The sequence below is a fragment of the Schistocerca americana genome, chromosome 3, assembly GCF_021461395.2.
Source record: "Schistocerca americana isolate TAMUIC-IGC-003095 chromosome 3, iqSchAmer2.1, whole genome shotgun sequence".
NCBI classification, from domain to species: domain Eukaryota; kingdom Metazoa; phylum Arthropoda; class Insecta; order Orthoptera; family Acrididae; genus Schistocerca; species Schistocerca americana.
The window spans coordinates 920,345,053-920,367,373 of record NC_060121.1 but is presented as its reverse complement, the minus strand read 5'-3'; the positions used below and the strand labels follow the sequence as shown (position 1 = coordinate 920,367,373).

General features: G+C 42.9%; 1 protein-coding gene across 1 annotated transcript in view; it reads left to right on the top strand.

Moving 5' to 3' along the window:
• Positions 1–22,321, top strand: part of LOC124606535 (protein bric-a-brac 1) — a 281,528-nt gene that overhangs the window by 65,652 nt on the left and 193,555 nt on the right. The window contains exon 2 of the mRNA XM_047138519.1: positions 12,472–12,629. Coding sequence (XP_046994475.1) covers positions 12,492–12,629 — 138 coding nt within the window. The 5' untranslated portion in view covers positions 12,472–12,491. The remainder of the gene's footprint in view (positions 1–12,471; positions 12,630–22,321) is intronic.

The following is a 22,321-nucleotide window of genomic DNA, read 5'->3' as shown; positions in this document are numbered from 1 at the left end:
CTTCCTGCGACACACAAATTCGTATCTTACCGTACCAACCCCTCCCCATCTCCAACTCCTCCTCTCTATTCGAGTTTGCACACATTATCACCTAATCTGGTCACATCTGCTGTCCCCCTTTCTCACACATAACCCTCACTACAATCTTTTTATTTATTTATTTTCTTTTGATCTCATTGTCTTCACGCCTATTCCAGTTGGTTTTCACCTTTCACTATCAGATTTCATCTTTTTTCCCTCTACTTCATCCATTTCTTCCTTTTCGTGGCTTTTCCCATGTGTTTGGGTTCATTTTTTCAAATTTTTTGGGCGTATTTCTATGTTATTTATGTATTTCTACACGTTTTTATTCTTCACCATGAATCCTTACTCCTTCCGTCTGCATCAGTACAGAAAAGTTTCCTTATCCCTAGCGAGAACCCAGCCCCACATACTGTTCCTGTGTTGCTGCTTGCTCATGGAATCGCTCCAAATGGATTACCGCCACCCTTCCTTCCACAATGACCTCCATCTGGTCCTTAACCCTTGCCAACATAATCCTGCAAAATCATATCAATCAGTTTCAAACCTCCTTGCAATAGTTTCCTCCATCTGTAAAATTCTTCTGCTATACAATCCCAAATTTCTGGTTCCCATATCACACATTAAAACGCTTGCCCTCCAGGAACAACAGCAATGTTCCAAACGCCACCTCAAAATAATCTCGACCCTGTTCCCTTCCTACTCCCACCTTGGACTACTACTATTCAAAACACCTCTGCAACAACCTCCAAACCTCGCATAGCTGACAAGCCCTGTCTCGCAGACCTACTACATATACCTTGTCCTAAAAAATTACCTCCCACCACCATACAGAATGCAGAACATAAACAGATCCAAAACACAGTCATGAACCTTTTCTCAAAAAGCCTTAGCCTTGCAGAAGTATCAGTCCTTACCAAAGGCCTCACCTTCTGCCTCATTCGCAAATTAAATTGTGCAGCATGTGTTAAAGACCACCTCTCCTTCCCCCAATCCTTTTTTGCCATCAATTCTACCAATCAGTTTCAATAAAAAACCAATGTTGAACCCTGCCTTACTGAGTTCACTCCTTCATCCAACCGTGATGTGCCTCCCCCCCCCCCCTCCCCCCACTGCCTGCTAATCACCTCTGCTAACTTTCCAGAATTTCTTATCCTCGAACCTTGCGCAGCATCATTCCCCAAAGTCCTCAACATGCAAACTAACATGACATCCACAGGAGGAACTGCAATCCATCACCAAAAAACTGATTCCAACCTTATAATCCTACCTGCTGACAAAGGCTCCACCACTGTTGTTTTGAACTGCAAGGATTACTTGGCAGAAGGACTCCGCCAGCTGTCAGATTCATCCACCTGCAAACAGTGCCACAGTGAACCCATTCCAGAAATCCAACAGGATCTCCAGTCTCTCTTCAAATGCTTAGTTCTATCCCAGAACCTCTCCCCAGAGTCCATCTTTCTCCTCGCCGCTACGGCTCCCGGTACTCCTACCTTCTACATGCTTGGTAAAGTCCATAAACCCAACCAATCAGGACACCCCATTGTGGACAGTTACTTTGTCCCAACTCAGAGAATCTCTGCTCTTGTAGACACACACCTTTAGCGTATTACCCACAACCTACCCTCTTACATAAAAAGATACCAGCCATTTCCTCCACCAACTCTCCACAGTTCCTGTTGCTTTAGCACACGGTGCCCTACTCATTGCTATTGATGCCACCTTGCTTCACACTAACGTCTCTATTGCCCATGGTCTTACTGCTATTGAACACTACCTTTCCCAGTGCCCAACGGATTCCAAACGTACAACCTCCTTCCTAGTCCCCTTAATCAACTACATCCTCAGCCACAATTACTTCTCCTTTGAAGGCATTACCTACAAACAAATCTGGGGTAAGGCTAAGGGCACTCGCATGCCACCGTCCTATGCCAACCACCTATTCATGGGCCATCTAGAGGAATCTTTCTAAGTCCAAACCCCTCACCTGGTTCAGAGTCATTGATGACATCGTCTTATTCTAGATTGAGGGTGAGGACATCCTATCCACATTCCTCCAGAACCGCTACACCTTTTCCCCAAATTTTCTTTACCTGGTCCAACTCAACCCAACAAGCAACTTTCCTCGCTATTGACCTCCACCTGAAAGATGGCTACATCAGTACCTCTGCCCATATCAAACCTACCAACTAGCAGCAGTACCTCCACTTTGACACCATTCCACACCAAAAAGTCACTTCCTTACAGCGTAACCACCAGTGATTGTCGCACCCATGGCGGGTCTCACTAAGGCCTTCGTAGACCGTAATTACCCTCCCAACCTTGTACAAAAACAGACCTCCCGTGCCCTGTCTCTCCAGTCATCCACCACCTCCTAAAGTCCCACTGTCCTTCCACAGAGGAGCATTCCCCTCGTGACTCGGAACCACCTAGGACTGGAGCAACTGAATCACATTCTCCACCAGGGTTTCGACTACCTCTCGTCATACCCTGAAATAAGGAATGTCCTATCCACTATCCTTGCCACCTCTCCCATAGCAGTATTCTGCCACACACTGAACTCACACAATATCCCCGTCTATCATTACACAACTTCTGCTCCCAACCATTTACCTCATGGCTCATATCCCTGTAAGAGAGGTAGATGCAAGACCTGTCACATACATCCTCCCACCACCACTCATTCCAGTCTGGTCATAAGCATCACCTTTCCCAACAAGGGCTACCTGTGAAACCTCTTATGTTATCTACAAGCTAATCTGCAACCACTGTGCTGCATTCTTCATGGGCAGGACAACCAACACACTGTCTGTCTGCATGAATGGCCACTGACAAACTGTGACCAAGAAACAGCTGGCCCCACTTCATTGCTGAGAACACTGTCCAACAGGACGTTCTGCATTTCAATGACTGCTTCACAGCCTGTGCCATCTGAATGCTTTCCGCTAGCATCAGCTTTTCTGAGTTGTGCAAGTGGGAACTCTCTCTGCAATATATCTATGTTCCTGTAACCCTCATGGCCTCAACCTTCACGAGTCATTTTTATTACCCATCTAGCCCCTTCCCTGTCTCATTCCAGCACTACACAACCCTCTATTCCTCCAACGCACCCACAATCTTTTTATTTCTCTCTTTTCCCGCTTACCTCCTTCCGCCCACCCCAACCCTCCTGCTGGCCGTCCGTATAACCTCCCAACTGCAGCTAGCTGTCCTACCCTCTCTCCACCTCATCCATTTATGCTCCCACAAGCAGCACTACCATGCCTACCATGCTGTCCCTCCCCCTCCGCGCTCCATGAGGTGTGTGTGTGTGTGTGTGTGTGTGTGTGTGTGTGTGTGTGTGTGTGTGTTTTGTCTATCTCTCACGAAGGCCTTATTGCCCAAAAGCTCACTTTCCTGCAGTCTTTTTGTCGTGCCTATCTGACTCAGCATCTTTGACGTAAAGTGAGCAGCAACTATCCTTTTCGTAATACTGTTACATTCCATCCTAGATTTTACATATGAAATATAAAATATTTATAACATTTAAATCAGTACAATTAGTATATGTATGTAATTTACAACCCAAACCACTTAAAAAATCTCATTGTCAAACACCCAAAAAATTCTTTCAGTTAAGACCCTGGTGAGAGTCGCCGTTGTTGTCCTCCAGCACTCCCTGGATTTTTTTGTAATAAAATACAAATACAAAATGCTTATATTTGATTTTCAAAATACAGTGGAACCTCGCATAGCAAGCATAATTTGTTCCAGAATCTTACTCATAGTGTGAAACACTCGTTAAGTGAAAAAATTTATCCGATAAAAATTAAGGTAAAATACGATAATGTGTTCCATGCAGAAAAAGCACTAAAACTCTTACCTTATTCAAGCAATTTATTTCAGTGAAATTATACATACAGTATTATGTACTTATTATTCACAATACATAACTAATTCTTTTTTACTAAGAAGCTATCTGTAGTCATTTGCTTCTGCCATTGCTTTAACACTTGGCAAAAGTGCAACACAGCATTATTGTGAAAGTTGTAGTGCAACTAGCCTCTGCTTTATTGGCATGATGATTTTAATGTATGACGCAACTGATTCCCATGCTTTCAGCATTTCTCTTAGTGCACCAGAAGATTGCTGCTTCACTTGCCTTCTCCTCCACTGAAGAACCCCTCTCCACAACCTGCTGCTGTGAAACACACTGTATCTTCATAAGCTCTTCAGTGGTCATTTCTTGGCTGTGGTCTTTCACAAGCTCATCGATATGATTGTTCCCACTTCTAGTTCCATGCTGTGGCCTCAGACTCACATTCAACAATGCGCTCTGGCCAAAGCTTCTTCCAAGCAGAAGTGAGAGTTTTTTTGGTAACCCATTCCCACAGATTTTTAATCATCTTGATGCAGGCAGTGATGTTGAAGGGATATTTCCAGAGCTCTCTGAGAGTGAAATTGGTAGCTTCAATCAACTCAAAGCAATGCTCAAAGAGTGCTTTATAGTAGAGCTTCTTAAAGTTAAAAATAATCTGCCGGACCATAGGCTGGAGTAACAGAGTGGTTTTGGGGAGCAGAAATTGGATCTTGATAAATCAAAATTCTTCAACGGGGTAGTCTTGCAGGCCTGGAGAATTGGCAGGAGCATTGCCCATAACAAGCGAGACATGGAGTGGCAGATTCATGTCGAGCAAATTTTTTTTTAACCAAAGGACCAAACACTTCATTGATCCAATCACAAAAAAGATCGCATGTCACCCAGGCCTGTTCTTAGACCTCCACATCACATTGAACCTCCTCTTCCGGACTTGACCATTCAGAAACTCCACAAGCCTTCAAGAAGTGTGGACAAGCAGTGGTTTAATTTTCAAATCACTGCTTGGATTGGTATATAATAGCACTATGAGGCAGTCTTTCATTGGCTTTTGGCCGGGCAATGCATTCTCCTCTGCTGCTGTTGCAAAGGTATGCTTCGGCATCTTTTTCCAGAACAGACCTGTCTCATCACTATAAAAACCTGTTGTGGCAGATAACCCTCAGAATATTGGAGCATTGTGAAGTTGCTGGCTGCTTCGCCGTGCCTCACAACGCTGTGGATGCTGGTTTTTCTCTTAAACTTTTCGAACCAACAATGGCTTCCCATGGACACTTCATTGGCCACTGATGGTCCTGGTGTCTTCTTAATGAGGCCAGTGAAATTCATTCTCATCTTCTCACAAATGATGTTCTTGTTAGTGTCGCCTTTTAATTGGTTTTTCATTTATCCATATAAGGAGCAACCTTTCGACATTGTCCAGAATACGAAACACTTGTTTAGATACTCTTGTCAGTCTCTTCGAAGCATCTATTTCCTTAATCTTGTTCTTGTTCTTGAGGATAGTGCAAATAGTTGATGCAGACCGATTGTATGTGCGTGCTCAGTCAGCAACACTCACACTACTTTCGCATTTTTCAATGATTTTACATTTCATTGTAAGGTCATTTTCTTTCCTTATGGTTGTGTTCTGTTGCTTTATCTTCGGGGACATTTTTACGAAGGCTATTAAAGTTTGCACACAAAAAACACTGTGTAAACACAAGTTTAGAAAAATGTGTGATCACAGGCTGCACTAAGATGATAGCAGAAAGAGCACTAAACCCAGACTGCAGTACATACTAAATATATAGTTCAGATGCTGCTGCTAACAGTGAAAGGTGTTCGTATTGTTGAATGTTTCCCCTACTGCGTGTGAACAGCTGATGATGTTACACTGTCATCGTCACTTGTTACGCGAAATATGGCTTGTTAAAAAGAGTAACTTTCTTACAATTTGTTTTGTGTGTTATGTGAATTGCACATTATGGGAGGTGCTTGTTAAGTGAGGTTCCACTGTATTTCATGGCTGTGGGAACATATTGTTTCTAAAAAAGAATTGCACCCTGTCTATGTCGATCTTTGTACAGTTAGTAGCAGAAGGATACATGTTTCTTCTGCATTCGTTTCAGGTACAAAGATTTTGTTTTCTCTCCAGATGAGTGATGCGTAGATGCAAGCAACAGCCCAGAAAATTTTGTTAGCCTCTTGAGATTTTTGTTGTCTTAAAGTACACACACACTCTCTCTCTCTCTCTCTCTCTCTCTCTCTCTCTCTCTCTCTCTCTTTCTTTTCACCATAGGTAATCATCATTTTGCTATTTCTGCTGAGCCACTTGTTTCCCCCATCCTAACCTCTCCTAACTCTGAAGCTTTCCCTGTTCTGTATCTACAGTCACCAATTTTCACATTATTCAGAGAAGTTGAGGAGGTGTAGGGTTTCAGAATTTGCACATAGTCTTTGAAGCTTTGTGGTGTGCAAAATGTTCAACAACAGGATAGCCATGATTGTGCCTTCTTAGCAGTGGTTATTCATTGACAGGCAATGTGTTGCCTGTTCAGCAACCAGATGTTAAAGTTCATTCACTTGGGTCATCCACAGCAGAATGTCCCATAAGGTGCAGAATTTGGGACAAAATTAGCATTTGGATGGCATCAGATATTGTGTAGCTTGGGCGGTTTACGCAATACAACTTAAAGATTGTGATTAGGATTCTAAATAAGGTACCTGTCGTCTCAGGGCATGATGAGAGTTTGCTGATTATCAAGCCCTGGGTGATACGTGAAGCACTGATTGGTGGCTGGTTCTCAGGGATTGACTCCATCCTGTTTTCTGAATCTCCTTTCTTCTGTCTCACTGGTAGTGTCAGGGGCTGGAATATACATCTTGTTGCTCCATGTCTGCCATAAAAGGCAACTAAAAGAAGTCCTATTTCTAGAGAATATTTTACATTGACGACTTGACTATAATTAGGGCACCCATCAGTTTTAAATTATTTCAGAACCTTCCCTTCAGGCTGGAATGCAGCCCGTTTGGGGAAGGGCACCTTACTTGTTGGATATCTATCCACCGTGTGCCATGACCTTCTATAGCTAATATTAGAATGGATTTATGTTCACACCCAAAATCCAAGACAGTAGCTCATCCATTGTGTGGGGGGAGGGAGGTGTCAGTGTACCCTCACAGTCGTAGCCTCCTTACAGGACAGGGTTTGCCCTGCTGATGCCTAAACTGTCATCTCCCCATGTATACAGAGGAGTAGGTATCTATCCAACGTGGGACAGAGGGACTTGGGGGCAATGGCTACTGTGCCAGGTAGCCTTTGCTGTGGTGGAGTGGTGCCCATTGGAGTGAGTGGCATCAGGCCAGATGATCTGTAGTGAAACTGATCAAACCCATCCATACCAGTGGCTATAGCAACAGGGTCGTCTCAGCAGATAGAAAGCAATAGTCTTAATGCAGAGGCCTACAGCTCCATGTTGTTTCTGTCTTTGTGAGATGATCTGAGTGTTAGGGGTTTTGGACGCATGTCGTTCCGCTGTAGTAATGAGGCTACTTGTGGGTTGTGTGGCAAGACAGTGTATGAGGACAGCCCTTGCAAAAAGCCCCCTACATATGTAAATGCCCAGAAAACAATCCCCTTTGTTCACCTATGTGTTCTGTTTTCAAGAGGGAGAAGAGAATCCTGGAATATAAAACATTTGACCACCTCTCTTGTCAAGATGCCAAGAAAAAGTTTGCACCACTCCAACTGATCGATAAGGTGTGATGTTTTACAAACATATTGGCAAAATTCACATCTGGTACGATGAACAGTTCTCAGTCAGGGGATGGACTCCGCCCCATTGTGGCTGAAGTTGCTTGGTTATACTTTGGCATCATTAGGGAAGGGGGCATCTGTCAAGGTGCCTCCTTCCCAGGACAAAACAGACCATTAGTCTCTCACTATCCAGTAGCTGACCAAGCGGCGGGTGTCAGGTCATACATAGAAAAGAAGGGTCCTCTTCTGTCCCAAACTCAAGCTGGGAAAATACTCACAGAAACTGGAACCTCGCAGAGATGAGAATAAATCGAAACTAGAGCTGAATCCGCTGCTCCAGTCAGTCCCGTTTCCTTCACCCCCTCCCGTCCCTCTGCTGGGGCTCAAGCCTGTGAATACAGATGGAGAACAACGCATTCTTGTGGAGTACGATTCTCCAGTAAAGTAATTCATAGTCCCACTTCTCCTTCGCTACTTTCTCAGATCCCAATGTGACGTTTCTTCATTGTAACTAAGACTACCATTGCCACTTCATTAATTAATTTCTACTTACTCTGCAGTTGGCATGGCACTTCAGGAGACATCCTTCAAGAAACCCAACTCCCTACTATTAAAAATTACACATCCTACTGTATTAATTTCATTAACACCAACAGGGCCTCTCAATGGTTCTGTACACTCATTCAAACTGATACTTTCAGTGAGTTGGTGCTGCTAACCATTATATTACAAGTCTTGGTATGCATGTCTACTTGTCAGTTAGGGTAACAGTATGTAATACGTGTCAACCCCAAGACAGATCTATATCATACCATGAGCTGTTGGAATGGTTGCCTCCTCCCTTCCTCCGACTGCATGACTTCAATGCCCACAATTGCTCGTGGGGCAGCCAAACCACATCTAGCAGAGATCAGGTAATAGAGCAATTAATTTCAGAATTTGAAATCTGCCTCCTGAACCCCAGAGCTGCAACACATTTCAGTATGGCCAATGGAACTCAGCCATAGATATTACAGTCTGCAGCCTGAGCATCTCATCATTAATCCAATGGTTCATTCATGGCACCTTCTCCAACAGAGATAGCTTTCCTATTGATTACTTTGGAAAACCAACTGGCAAACTTTCACCTCCAGAGCATCTTTTGAAACCATTCAAAGAGGGATATCGAAGGAGTGGTACAAGATGCTGTTGGCACAATTATACATGCTACAGAAGCAATGAAGCCTACTGTATTCTTTGATCTGTAGAAGACACACAGTACCACCTGGTGCCATCATATCCTGTCTACACTGCACAAGTGGGGGGACTTCTGGGGCTGTTTACTCATTCTTGTCCAGAATTTTCTGTCCCTCTGACAATCCTGATTCTGGATAGGTTCAAACTTCAGCAACCAATACCTACAGGAAACTGAGTCTCTCAGGTATTGGTGCTAGTGTAACCCTTTTTACCATTGCAATCAGTGGTATCATGACTGCTTGGGGACCCACAATCTCATCTTCACAGTGTTATAGCTCTCCATTATTGTGCACCACAGAGCACCAACTTGATGGGCCATACAAAAGCACATAATTAGGCCCTGAATTGTGAGTATCAAATTTCTCACATCAAAAATAGCTTAGTGCACTTTTCTCAACACAGAATTGTGCATCCATGCCCAGGTCTATACCTAAGGAACCAGCTGGTTGAATCCATTGAAACTTTCACATTTTTAAGCCTTTTATTTCACACTGAGCTTACGTGGTTACCACATGTACACCAGCTCAAGGTAGATTGCATGAGGAAACTTAATACCTTCAGATTTCTCAGCAGCAGCTTCTGGGGTGCTACCTGCACAGTTCTGTGTTTTTTGTAATGTTTAGATTGTATCCCAACTTGGCTACTCACAGTTTGCCTACAGGTTGGTAAAACCATCAATACTGAGCTTGTTAGACCTTTTCCACCACAGTGCTGTATGGTTGGCAAGTGGAGCCTTCCTTAGAAGCCCTGTATCCAGCCTCCTGGTGTAACCAGGTGTCCCATCATTGAGGGGTCAGATGCCAGCAACACATGGCAAATTATGCAGTCACAGTCTTTGAGATGCCTACAGTCTTTGAGATGCCTACTCATCTGTGATACTCGACTCTGCTTCACAATCAACAGTTCAGGCTGTTTACGAATTGCTCAGAAATAGGTAGACCAGATGGGATACAACTGGAAGCTCAGTGCAAGGACTTCCAACTGTCTCCTCTGGTGTGTGTTCAGAGTTCCTCCTCAGCATCCACAATCCTACCCGTGTTGACACAGTGCCATTGTTTGGACGGACCTAAGAAAAGCACTGATCCCATCACTCTCAGATGCTTGTTCCATTTGGTTCGCCATGATTATTCAACTTTACACAGATGGATCAAAAGTCATCGATAGAGTCGGTTTTGCTTTTGCACTTGCAAGTGGGCATGAGAAGTATTCTCTGCCAAGTGCATGCATTGTACACACTGCAGAGTCGGTCACCATATCAAGAGCTCTGCAGTACATTAAAACTTTTGCCACAAAGGTCTTAACCTGATTTGTAGTGACTCCATCAGATGCCAAAACAAAAAACTTATGGTCGCTAACGTCCAAAACATGTTGGTTGACCTCTACAGCTCTGGAATGACAGTAACGTTCATCTGGACACTGAGTCACTTGGGTTCTCCAGGAAATGAACTTGCTGACAAATTAGCTAAAGAAGCAACCACAGGAGATGAACTTGAGCTCAGGGTACCAGACAGTGACGTAAGATTACAATTGCAACATCAGATGTTGAAATCCTGGGATATGCAGTGGGAGCTTACCATGATCAGCTTATTGACTGAGAGTGATCAAGGGGACCACGAAGGCCTGGCATACTTCTCTTCAGGCCTCTCAGAAAGATGTCCTAGTACTTTGCTGACTGCATATTGGTTACTCCAGTCTTACCCATGAGTTCCTTTTGCATCAGATGGACTCTCCCCCACAGTGCAGCTACGGCAGTGACCTTGTGATCGCTCACATTGTCGCTGTGTGTGCCCTGCAGGCTAACCTGAGAAGCAATCAACCTCACAACCTCAGATATTTGTGAAAGATGGGTTAGCAGCTACCGAAGTCTTACATTTTCTGAGAAAAAAATGTATAACAAAATTTAATGTGTGTCCACGTTTGATGTTAGGGATGGTTGTTGGGGGAGTACCTCTTGCTGCGGTGTTCTCTACAGTGGCCTCGGGCTAAATAATTGGATACATTAAAAAATCTATTTACTAAGCAGGAGAAATTCATACAATAGTAATAGAAGTGTCGAAGCTTTCAGAGCCTGTGGCTCCTTCTCCTGGCAGGAGAGAAGGTAAGGGAAGAGGTATAAAGGCAAAGGACTGGAACTGGTGTTGCGACATATGCTTGGTTCTTGGCATCCAACTGGTTTAAATTTACTTTAGTTTGTTTTGTGTCAGCATATATTTGTAGTAACTTTCTCTGTTCCTCACTCCCTTTTAATTTTCTATATCTTTTATTTATTTAGTTGTCTGTTGCCCCCTCCCCTCCCCTCCCCTCGCCTGTCTACCAAGTACAGTGCATTTTTAGCTTTCCACTCTTGTTAATTGTTGCTCCAGGTTTGTCAGTAACAATCATGATTTTTACCCTGTGTTCTACCATCAAGCTCTCAGGTTTCTGAATCTCATCCAGTGCAGTCCCGAGGGTCAGTCTTTCCTTCTTATCCTGCTTGATAAGTCTCCCCTGACCCGGGGTTCTTGGCAACTTTTCTGTAACTCTTCCCATCTCCTAAACCTTGCCACCCCTCTTCTTTCATTCCTTTTCCTTTCACTTCAACCCTTCTGCCACGAGGAGGAGTCACTGGCTCTGAAAGCGTGCACATTTCCAGTACTTTTTTGTGAGTTTTCTCCTGCTGCCACTTCATGAGTAGATTTTTGTCTATCCAGTTATGTTTTAAGGTGATTAGCTCTCCGGTCTGTACAGTCTGTATTTTCTCAATCCATTTTAATTTCTCGCCCCATTTTAGTTGTACTGACTAAGATGGCCCTTCTGTATCCTTCAGTGACTGGATACAGGTTTAGCTGCCTGGGTTTTATCTCACTTTTTAGTCACGTGGTTAATAATTCTGTCACATACATTTTCAACCACAGTGACATGGTCACAGACCCTGCAGCTGTCAATTGTCCTATTCCCTGTGAATTGACGGACTCAATAACCAGGTAGTTTAGTCCTGTTAAGCCCATAATCTTTCTTCTGTGTCTGATTACACTCCTTTGGAACTTCAAGCTTTTACATGCTGCTTGTCATATGATGTTGATACATTGTTAGGAAAAATTGTTTCACCAGTTGTATGTTTAGTTCGTTGTACTTTGTTGATAGTTCCTTCCCTGGACTTTGGTACAGCTCTAATAGTAAATGTTGTAGAAATGTAAACTACCAAACGTAATGTCATTTATTCAGTAACATTGATGTTAGGTTATGACTTTCAAGTACAATAAAATAAGATGTATTGGTGCACATTATGTGTACATAAAATGGGTTTTTCATAGTTGTGTATTATGGAAATGAAAACGTGAAAAAATAATGTTTACAGTCATGCAAATAATCACTTTTGAGATGTGGTGTTTGCACAGAAATGCAATGAGAAGCTTAAATTTCTTTGCATTGAATTAGGATGTTATGTAAAAAAAAAAAAAAAAAATCAAAAAGCAGACTTTTTCCTAGCTTGGTGTCTGATTCACTTTTCACAGTGCACTGCACAAGACAACACTACAGGCATTGTCTCCGAGATTGTTTTGAGAATTGTCCAGCTGAACTGTTAAGTTAGTAAATAATAATTGAATAAACTAACTTGTAATACTTCTGCATGTTACAGTGACTGCTGTTGTGTTCAGCATGGCAGGTCAACATTACTGCCTTCGCTGGAACAACTATCAGTCAAATATGACATCGGTATTCCATCAGCTGTTGCGAAATGAGGCATTTGTTGATGTTACTCTTGCTTGCAATGATTCATCTCTGAAAGCACATAAGGTAAGTTGTTCACTTTTTGTTCAGTTTCCTTTTAAAGTAGTTCATAAATATTTGATGCAATCAGATGTAGTGCTGATAATATAGGGAAATGCTTATATCTTGGCTTTCAGTTCAATTTACTGGGTTTTAGCAGTTGATGCAAATTCATGATCCTAAATAGGTTGTTTCATCTACATACACACTCAGCAAGCCACCGTACAGTGCGTGGGGGACAGTACTCTGTACCACAATTATTTGTGTCCTTTCCTGTTCCCCTCACAGATTGAACGAGGGAAAAACGACTGTCTGTATGCCCCCATATTAGCGTTAATGTCTTGTATCTTATCTTCTGGGTTCCTATGTGAAATATGTGTTGGCAACGATAGGTATGTTCTGCAGTCAGCATCAAATGCCGATTCTCTAGTTCTTCAAAATGAATGTCTGCGCCCTTCTAGGGGATTCCGACTTGCGCTCCAGAACATGTCTGTAACACCTGCATGATGATCTAACCTACTGGTAACAGATCTAGCAGCTCACATCTGAATTGTTCCGAGGTTGTCTTTCAATCCGACAGGGTGTGGATTCTAAACACTCGAGAAGAACTAAAAAATAGGTAGCACTAGCGTCCTATATGTAGCCTCATGAACAACACTTTCCTAAAATTCTCGAAATTAGCTGAAGTAGACCATTCACCTTCCCTACCACAACCCTCACATGCTCGTTCCATTTCATATCGCACTGCAATGTTCTTCATCATCATTATTATTTTCCAACTCCAGTTTCCCGGGTGTGGTGTACAAGTGCTCACCATCTCCTTCTGTTTTCATACATATTTGTTGCAGGAAAACTTCCCATTTGTGTCCTTTCTCCTCCACGTCTAATCTTACTTTTGTAGAGACTTCTATCCAACATTTTCTTGGTCTTCCCCATGGTCTTCTTCGTACTAGGTTCACATTGGCAGAGCTTTCACTGTTCAGTCCCATTATCTGCTGATACCACTGAAGCATGCATTTCTTTATGAAAGTGGTAACAGGAACCTCATTACCAGCTACTTTTATATTCATCTCATTCCTGGTTTTGTCCTTTCTAGTTGTTGTGATTCATAGTTCTAATGAAACTCATTTCTGTTGTCTTAATTCTGCTGAGGTCCTTGTTTAGTGGGTAGATGTTTCTAAACCATACTTAAGCATTGGTAAGTGTGGTACATAGTCACTTTTGCTTTTCGTGGCATTTTATCATCCGACTGAAGATTTCTGATTTCGCTGTAAAAATTTGATGCAAAATTATGTCCTGATATTTAAATGCCGTGACTGTGTCAAGCGGGACAATACTAATGCTGTATCCGAACATTACGGGTTTGTTTTTCCTATTCATCCACATTTTCATTTTCGAACAATGGAAAATCCAGGATGGAATGTAACAATACGAGAGAAGGGAAGTTGCTTCTTACCATATAGCGGAGATGCTACACACACACACACACACACACACACACACACACACACACACACACACACACACACACACACCTGCAGTCTCAGAGAGCTGAAACTACACTGCGAGCTGCAGCACCGGTGCAAGATGGGAGTGGCGACTAGGTGGGGGTAAGGAGGAGGCTGGGGCGGGGAGGGGGAGGGGGAGGGGGAGGGATAGTATGGTGGGAGTGGCAGACAGCGAAGTGTTGCAGTTTAGACGGAGGGTAGGAGAGAAGGTGCGGAGGGAGTAAGTAGCAGAAAGGAAAGAAATTAAAAGACTTGGTGTGGCGGTGAAATGACGGCTGAGTAGCGCTGGAATGGGAACAGGGAGGGGCTGGATGGATGAGGACAGTGACTAATGAAGGTTTAGGCCAGGAGGGTTGCGGGAACATTGGATGTATTGCAGGGAAAGTTCCCACCTGCACAATTCAGAAAAACTGGTGTTGGTGGGAAGGATCCATATGGCACAGGCTGTGAAGCAGTCAATGAGATGAAGGGTATCATGTTTAGCAACGTGTTCAGCAACAGGGTGGTCCACTTGTTTTTTGGCCACAGTTTGTCGGTGGCCATTCGTGCGGACAGACAGCTTGTTGGTTGTCGTGCCTACATAGAATGCATCACAGTGGTTGCAGCTTAGCTTGTAGATCACATGACTGGTTTCATAGGTAGCCCTGCCTTTGATGTGATAGGTAATGTTAGTGACCGGACTGGAGTAGGTGGTGGTGGTAGGAGGATGTATGGGACAGGTCTTGCATCTAGGTCTATTGCAGGGGTATGAGCCATGAGGTAAGGGATTGGGAGCAGGGGTTGTGTAAGGATGGACAAGTATATTGTGTAGGTTCGGTGGACGGTGGAATACCACGGTAGGAGGGTTGGGAAGGATAGATGGTAGGACATTTCTCATTTCAGGGCACGATGAGAGGTAATCGAAACCCTGACGGGGAATATAATTCAGTTGCTCCAGTCCCGGATGGTACTGAGTTACGAGGTGAATGCTTCTCTGTGGCCGGACTGTGGGACTTCAGAAACTGGTGGGAGACTGGAAAGATAAGCACGAGAGATTTGTTTTTGTACAAGGGTGGGAGGATAATTATGGTCAGTGAAGGCTTCAGTGAGACCCTCGGTATATTTAGAGAGGGACTGCTCGTCACTGCAGATGCGACGACCACAGGTGGCTAGGCTGTACGGAAGGGATTTCTTGGTATGAAATGGGTGGCAGCTGTCTAAGTGGAGGTATTGCTGGTGGTTAGTAGGTTTGATATGGACGAAGGTACTGATGTAGCCATCTCTGAGGCAGAGGTCAACATCTAGGAAGATGACTTGTTGGGATGAGTAGCACCAGGTGAAGCAAATGGGGGAGAAGTTGTTGAGGTTCTGGAGGAATGTGAATAAGGTGTCCTCACATTCAATCCAGATAACAAAGATGTCATCAGTGAATCTGAACCAGGTGAGGGGTTTAGGATTCTGGGTTTTTTAGGAGGGATTCCTCTAGATGGCCCATGAATAGGTTAGCATAGGATGGTGCCATGCGGGTGCCCATAGCCGTTACCGTGGATTTGTTTGTAGGCAATGCTTTCAAAGGAGAAGTAATTGTGGGTGAGGATGTAGTTGTTCATGGAGACTAGGAAGGAGGTTGTAGGTTTGGAATCCATAGGGCATCTGTAAAGGTAGTGTTCGGTAGCAGTAAGGCCATGGGCATTAGGAATGTTAGTGTACAGGGAGGTGGCATCAATAGTGATGAGCAGGGCGTCGTGTGGTAAAGGGAGAGGAACTGTGGAGATTCGGTTGGGGAAATGGTTGCTATCTTTTATATAGGAGGATAGTTTCTGGGAAATAGGTTGAAGGTGTTGGTCTATGAGAGCAGATAGTCTCTCAGTGGGGGCACAGTAACCAGCCACAATTCACATATCTTGCAGCCTGTTCTGTGTGCACATACCTTCGTTAACACACTACTGTGTTGAATGCTTTTCAGAAATCTAGAAGTATGGAATCTTCCTGTGGCCCTTTCATCCATAGTTTGCAATATATTGTGTGAGAGAAGAGGAGGCTGGGTTTTGCACAAGCGATGCTTTGTAAAGCTATGCTGATTCGTGGACATGAACTTCTCAGTCTCGAGGAAATTAATTATATTTAAACTCGGAATATGCTCTAGAATTCTGCAGCAAACCGAAGTTATGGATACTGGTTTGTAATTTTGTGGGTCCGCTCTTTTACCCTTCTTATATACAGGAGTCACCTGTACTTTTTCCAGTCTCTTGGTATTTTGTGCTGATTGAGAGATTGGTGATAAATGCAAACTAAGTAAGGGCCCAGAGTGTAGAGTACCATTTGTAAAACGGAAATAGTATTCCATCCAGATCTAGTGGCTTACTTGTTTTCAACTCTTTCAGTTGTTTCTCTATGCTGAGGATGCTTATTACTATCTCATCCATACAGGACTCCGTGCAATGGTCAAATGACGGTTCATTTGTATGATTCTCCTCCATGGATTATTTCTTAAACTTGGTATTTAAAACTTCGGCCTTTCTTTTGCTATCTTCTACTGTCAAACCGGACTCATCATCGAGTGACTGGATGGAAGTCTTAGACCTGCTTAGCAGTTTTACATAGCACCAGAATTTTTTTTGGTTTTCCGCCAGATATTTAGCCAAGGTGTTGTAAGCCTTGTGCATAGGTCTCTTCATAGACATAAGAATCTCTACTAATCTTTGCCTCTCATCGTTTGCACATCCTCATTTTGAACAGAGAGTGCGGCAGCCTATTATTCGGCCCTACTTATTTCAAGCAATAAACCCAGCGTCAGACTTACACTGATAAGTTAGAATATTATGATCACTGTCCACCTCTACATCCTACACCACCTGGTGGTGTTGTAGGCACGTTACACAGTAGCAAAAGTGTGTAAGCGAAACAGGAAGGAACAGGGTATGACCCTGTAAAGGGGAGATCCATTGAAATAGCAACTTTGACAAACGACAGATAATTGTTATGCAGAGCCTGTGAAAGAGTATATCGAAAATGGCAAATCTGGTGAAATGTTTATGTGCATACTGTTGTATGCATTACAGAAATAAGTAGAAGGACAGTGAAACTACCATTAGGCGGTAGGGGATGAAGTAATAACAACAATTATGAAAAGGATAGAGTACCATAAAGCTGACGTGTTGAGTTGCATACAGACATAATGAGAAGGCTGTTGCACACTGAACTTTTGGCCAAAGCGTTTTTCAGCAAAGACAGGAAAAACACACACACACACACACACACACACACACACACACACACACACACACACACACACACACACACTTATTCATTCAAGCAGGCACACGTCATGCACAAGTGACTGCTATCTCTGTTCACATTGGCCAGACTGCAATTGCTGCATTAAATGTCCACAACTCTTCACAGAATGTGTGCTTCGGAGGCTTGTCTGCTCTGTAGAATAGAATTGGGTCTAAATATTCTGGTAAATTATAGAAGTGCTTAACTCGGTATTCTCTTACTTTGTTTTTGAATATATGAGATTTTTCAGATTCTTGCGTGATGTCTGACAATAACCTTTTGCATCAGAATATAAACATTTGTTGTGAACCCTAGATAGAGATGAATAGTCTATATTAAATTAGTTTACTTTTAGTTTTTTACCATGAATTTTATAGTTCATCGTAAATTCGTTCTTGTTATGTAATGACATCCAAGCATAAGAATCCCAAGGTCCCTGAAGAGGGTTCTGCAAGATGTTCATTTCTGAACTTCACACAAAATTCTTATTACTTAGTTCTCTAGCATAAATCCATTTTGCTCTTAGCTGTATTGGTCCAAAAGATTGTGCCGTAGGACACCATTGACAAAGTGTGCTAGCAATCCTGTCTTCAGGTCAACCAATGAGCAACATTTCCTAGGTGAAAAGGAAACAGAGCTGAGATTTTTGGTTAACTTATCCATGAGCTGATGCAGACTCAGTTCATTATCCATCTGGAAGTCTGTGAACTACACTCTTGGTGTCTCATAATATTCTGCTTCTGGTGCCTATAAGTAATTTTTATTTGTTTCAGACATCATAATCTGAATTTGTTGGTCATCTAAGGGATGAAATAACTTTAGTCTTTGAACATGACAAACATTCTTGGAAGTATCTATAACAAATGCTAAATGGGGATCTTGAAGACAAGATTAATTAGGATTATGAAATAAAACATTTGGTCATTCTCTGCTTTTGGTAGAGTAACGAATAGTTAGTTGGTAATCTTTTATTGTCAGAACTCGCACACACAATTAATAAGAAAATGAAACGGAATTGTACCTAAAGCTTTATCGTTGTTGACAGGTGTTGTCACTATGACTTTTAATTTTGTAAAACAAAAAACAAACTGCCTTCAGTCACTAATCATAGATTTTTTAAAATTTTTATTTTAAATAGTACATTATTCTTTTTGAGCCTTGGGGGTTCATCCTCTGTTGCTCGATCATTGAGTAGTGGTTACATGGATTTTAGGTATAGCATGTGTAGACACATTTACATGTAAACAAACACTTCTAGTTCCAGAACACATTAACACAAAAAAAAAAAAAAAAAAAAAAAAAAATCTGTGAATATCTAAACATGTAGACACTTGGTTAAATGTTGTGTAACTGTGCTGTGGAATTGAAAGTTTTCATATGCATGTGTGTGTTTACTCGTGCTGTACCTTAAAACTATGTAACTGTTATTGCTGATAACCAGAAGCAACACGTTTTTGAGATGTGATGTAAACTGATCAGTCACTTGAAGATAAGATCACAGGGCTCAAAATGAGTCATGTATTGAAATAAAAATCATAATCAATAACTAAAAGTAGATAATTATCTCTTTTTTGCAAAATAATTGTGGTCAAATAGTTAAACAAACCCATAGTGTGATTACTTTCAGTAAGTGAATGCCCCAACAGATCCTGCTGCTCTAGAACTTTAATGGCTTACAAATCCCAATTTCATTAAGCTTGTAAAGATTTGTGTATTGTTTGACATTAGTCTTAAATGCATGATAGTACTGAATAGAATATGTAGATGCAAATAGCTGGGATGTTGGACTCTCCCTGTCTTGCCTCCCCTTGCCCCCCCTGCAAGGCGTGCACACACACACACACACACACACACACACGTGCCTTTTATATGTGTACCATCTTTTTCTTTTTTCTGTATTTATTCTACAAGAGGAAGATGTTAATATATAACTATTTAAACTTGACCTCTTTACTTACATGATGTTGAAATAGGTTCAGGCTGTAGATGTTTTCAAAACTTTGTGAATCTTCAAAAAGGTGAGACCCTCTTAGACCTTATTTCTTAATACAACAATGTAATGTCTAAGTTGTAATATCAGCAGTTATGAAAATGATACATTGCTATTCACTAAAATGGTGACACATAGAGTTGTAGATGGGCACAACAAAATGACTGTTAAACACTTGAGTTTTCAGCCAAAATCTTCAGAAAAGAAACACACACACACACACACACACACACACACACACACACACACACATACATACACAAAGTAAGCACACCTCATCTCCAGCTGCTCTGGCCAGACTGCAATTATTTCACTGAACAGAAGCAACAATCTGGAGTGGGGTAAGGAATGGGGAGGAATAGCAGGGTGTGGGTTGGACGAGAGAAGAGCGAAGTGTGCAGGGACTAGACAGTGACAGAACAAGGCTGCCAGGTGCTGCATCGGGACACTGTGGGGGAGGGGGAACGGAAAAGGAGAGGAGCAGAGAGGGGAAAAGACAGGTGAGTGTATTGGCAGAGAGCGGTGCAGAATGTGGATGAGGGAATTTGAGTGGGGTGCCGGTAATAGAATAAAGGGAGCATGAACTCTTGGGTTAAGGCGTGGGAACAGTAAATTATTGTTGGATGAGGCTGGGATAATATTGGGAGCAGTTCAGAAAAACTGGTGGTAGAGGAGAGAACCAGATGGCCCAGACTGTGAAGCAGCCACTGAAGTCAAGTATGTTATATTCAGCTTGATTGTGCCACAGGATGGTCCACTTTGCCCTTTGCTACAGATTGGTGGTGGCCATTCATCCTGATAGACAGCTGGTTGGTAGTCATACTAATGTAAAGAGTTGTGCAATGTTTGCAGCAGAGCTGCTATACAACATGGCTACTTCCACAGGTGGCCCATCCTCTTATTTGGCAGGATAAGCCTTTGACAGAACTGGAATAAAAAGTGGTTGGTGGGTGGACCTTTATGTACCTAGGTCTTCCACAGGGGTGTGATCCATGTGGCAAGATGCTGGGACTGGGAGTGGTATAGTGATTTATTAGATTTTTCTGGAGGTTGGATGGGTTAGAGAATACCACCTTAGTGAAAGATCTTGTGTAAGGTGTCCCTCATTTTAGGGTGTGGATGATAGATAACCAAAGTTGTAATGAAGGATGTGGTTCAGTTGTTCCAGTCTCTGTGGTATTGGGTTGAGGGGGGGACAGTCCATTGTAGTTGTTTCATGGAGGCTGGTGAGAGGATTAGAGATGTGTGAGGGTGTGGGGCATGAAATCTGTTTGCAGACTAGATCTGGGGAATAGCGCCTGTCTGTGTAGGCCCATGTGCAACATTTAGCATACTGGGCAAGGGAGTTTGTAACTGCAGATATGCTGTGCCAGGTGGAGAGGCTGCATTTGCGAAATATTTTGATGTCAAAGGGAGGGCAGATGTCAAAATCCAGGTACTGTTGGTGTTGGTGGGTTTGTGACAGAATTGTGGCCAATAAGAGAGGAGAAGGTCAACCCGCAGGAATGTGGCATTCTGGGTTGCGTTGGACCAGGTGAAGCGGGGAGAGAAGAATTTGAAGGTTGTGAAGGAATGAGGACAGTTGTCTTGGCCCAGAGTCCAGTTTATAAAGATATCAGTGAACCTGAACCAGACCAAGGCTTCCTCTAGATGGCCCATAAACAGGTTTGCATAGAAAGGTTCCATACAGGTGCCCTTGGCAGTGCCATTATGAATCACAATGACTCCCTTGCAGAAGATCTCCACCAATTGTTTGACTCTCCAACTATAATCTGTGCCAGAGTGATCCCATCTCGGAAACCCAGCATAACCTCCAATCTCCACCTAGTCTTGGGCTCTTTTCAGAACCTTTCCTCTGAACCCATTTCTCTTCCAACTCCAAAATGGCAGCCCCCCCCCCTCTCTCTCTCTCTCTCTCTCTCTCTCTCTCTCTCTCTCTCTCTCTCTCTCTCACACACACACACACACACACACACACACACACACACACACACACACTCTTCGTGCTCCCCAAAATTCACAAACTCAAAACTCAACTGTCTTTGTTATTTCTTATGCTTCCATTCATGGAATTTCAGCTCGTAATGACCAACACCTCCAACCAGTTGCCCAAAATCTAGCCTCCTACATCATCACCCACTTCCCACCATCCCCATCCTTTTACCTTTGTCCCTACTAGTAATTGTTGACAACACTTCCCTACACGTCAGCATTCATCTTTGCCATGGTTTTGCCACTATTTATCATACCTCTCCCAACAAACTTCAGACTCAACACTCATTCCTCATAAACCATACTAACTGTATCCAAACACACAACTACTTTCCATTTGAGTGGAAGGTATATGAACAAATCCATAGCACAGCCAAGGGCACCTGCATGGCACACTCCTGTGCCAACCTATTTATGGGCCATATAGAAGAAACCTTGCTAGCCTCTCAAACTACAACACCAAACCCCTAGTCTCATTCAGGTTCACTTAAGATATATTCATGATATGGACTAAATACGAAGACATCCTATCCTCATTCCTTCACAACCTCAACACCTTCTCTCCCATCTGCTTCATCTGGTCCTCCTCAACACAGCATGCCAGCCAGCTCCTTCTCGCTGATGGCTCCGTCCACACCCCTGTTCACATTAAACCCACCAACTACCAATACTACCTGCATTTGGACAGCTGTTGTTCATTCCACCCAAAAAAAAAAAAAAAAAAAAAAAAAAAAAACCCTTCCATACAGCCTGGCCAACTGGATAAGGCATACCTGCAGTGACATGAACTTCCTTACCAACTACCCTGAAGACCACACAGAGGCCTTCACAGAAAGACACAATCCACTGAACTAATCTGCCAACAGATTTCCCATACCATATGCTGCCCCCCACCAACACACACACACACACACACACACACACACACACACACACAGTCCTCCCTCCATCCCCAAAAACTAGCTACCAAG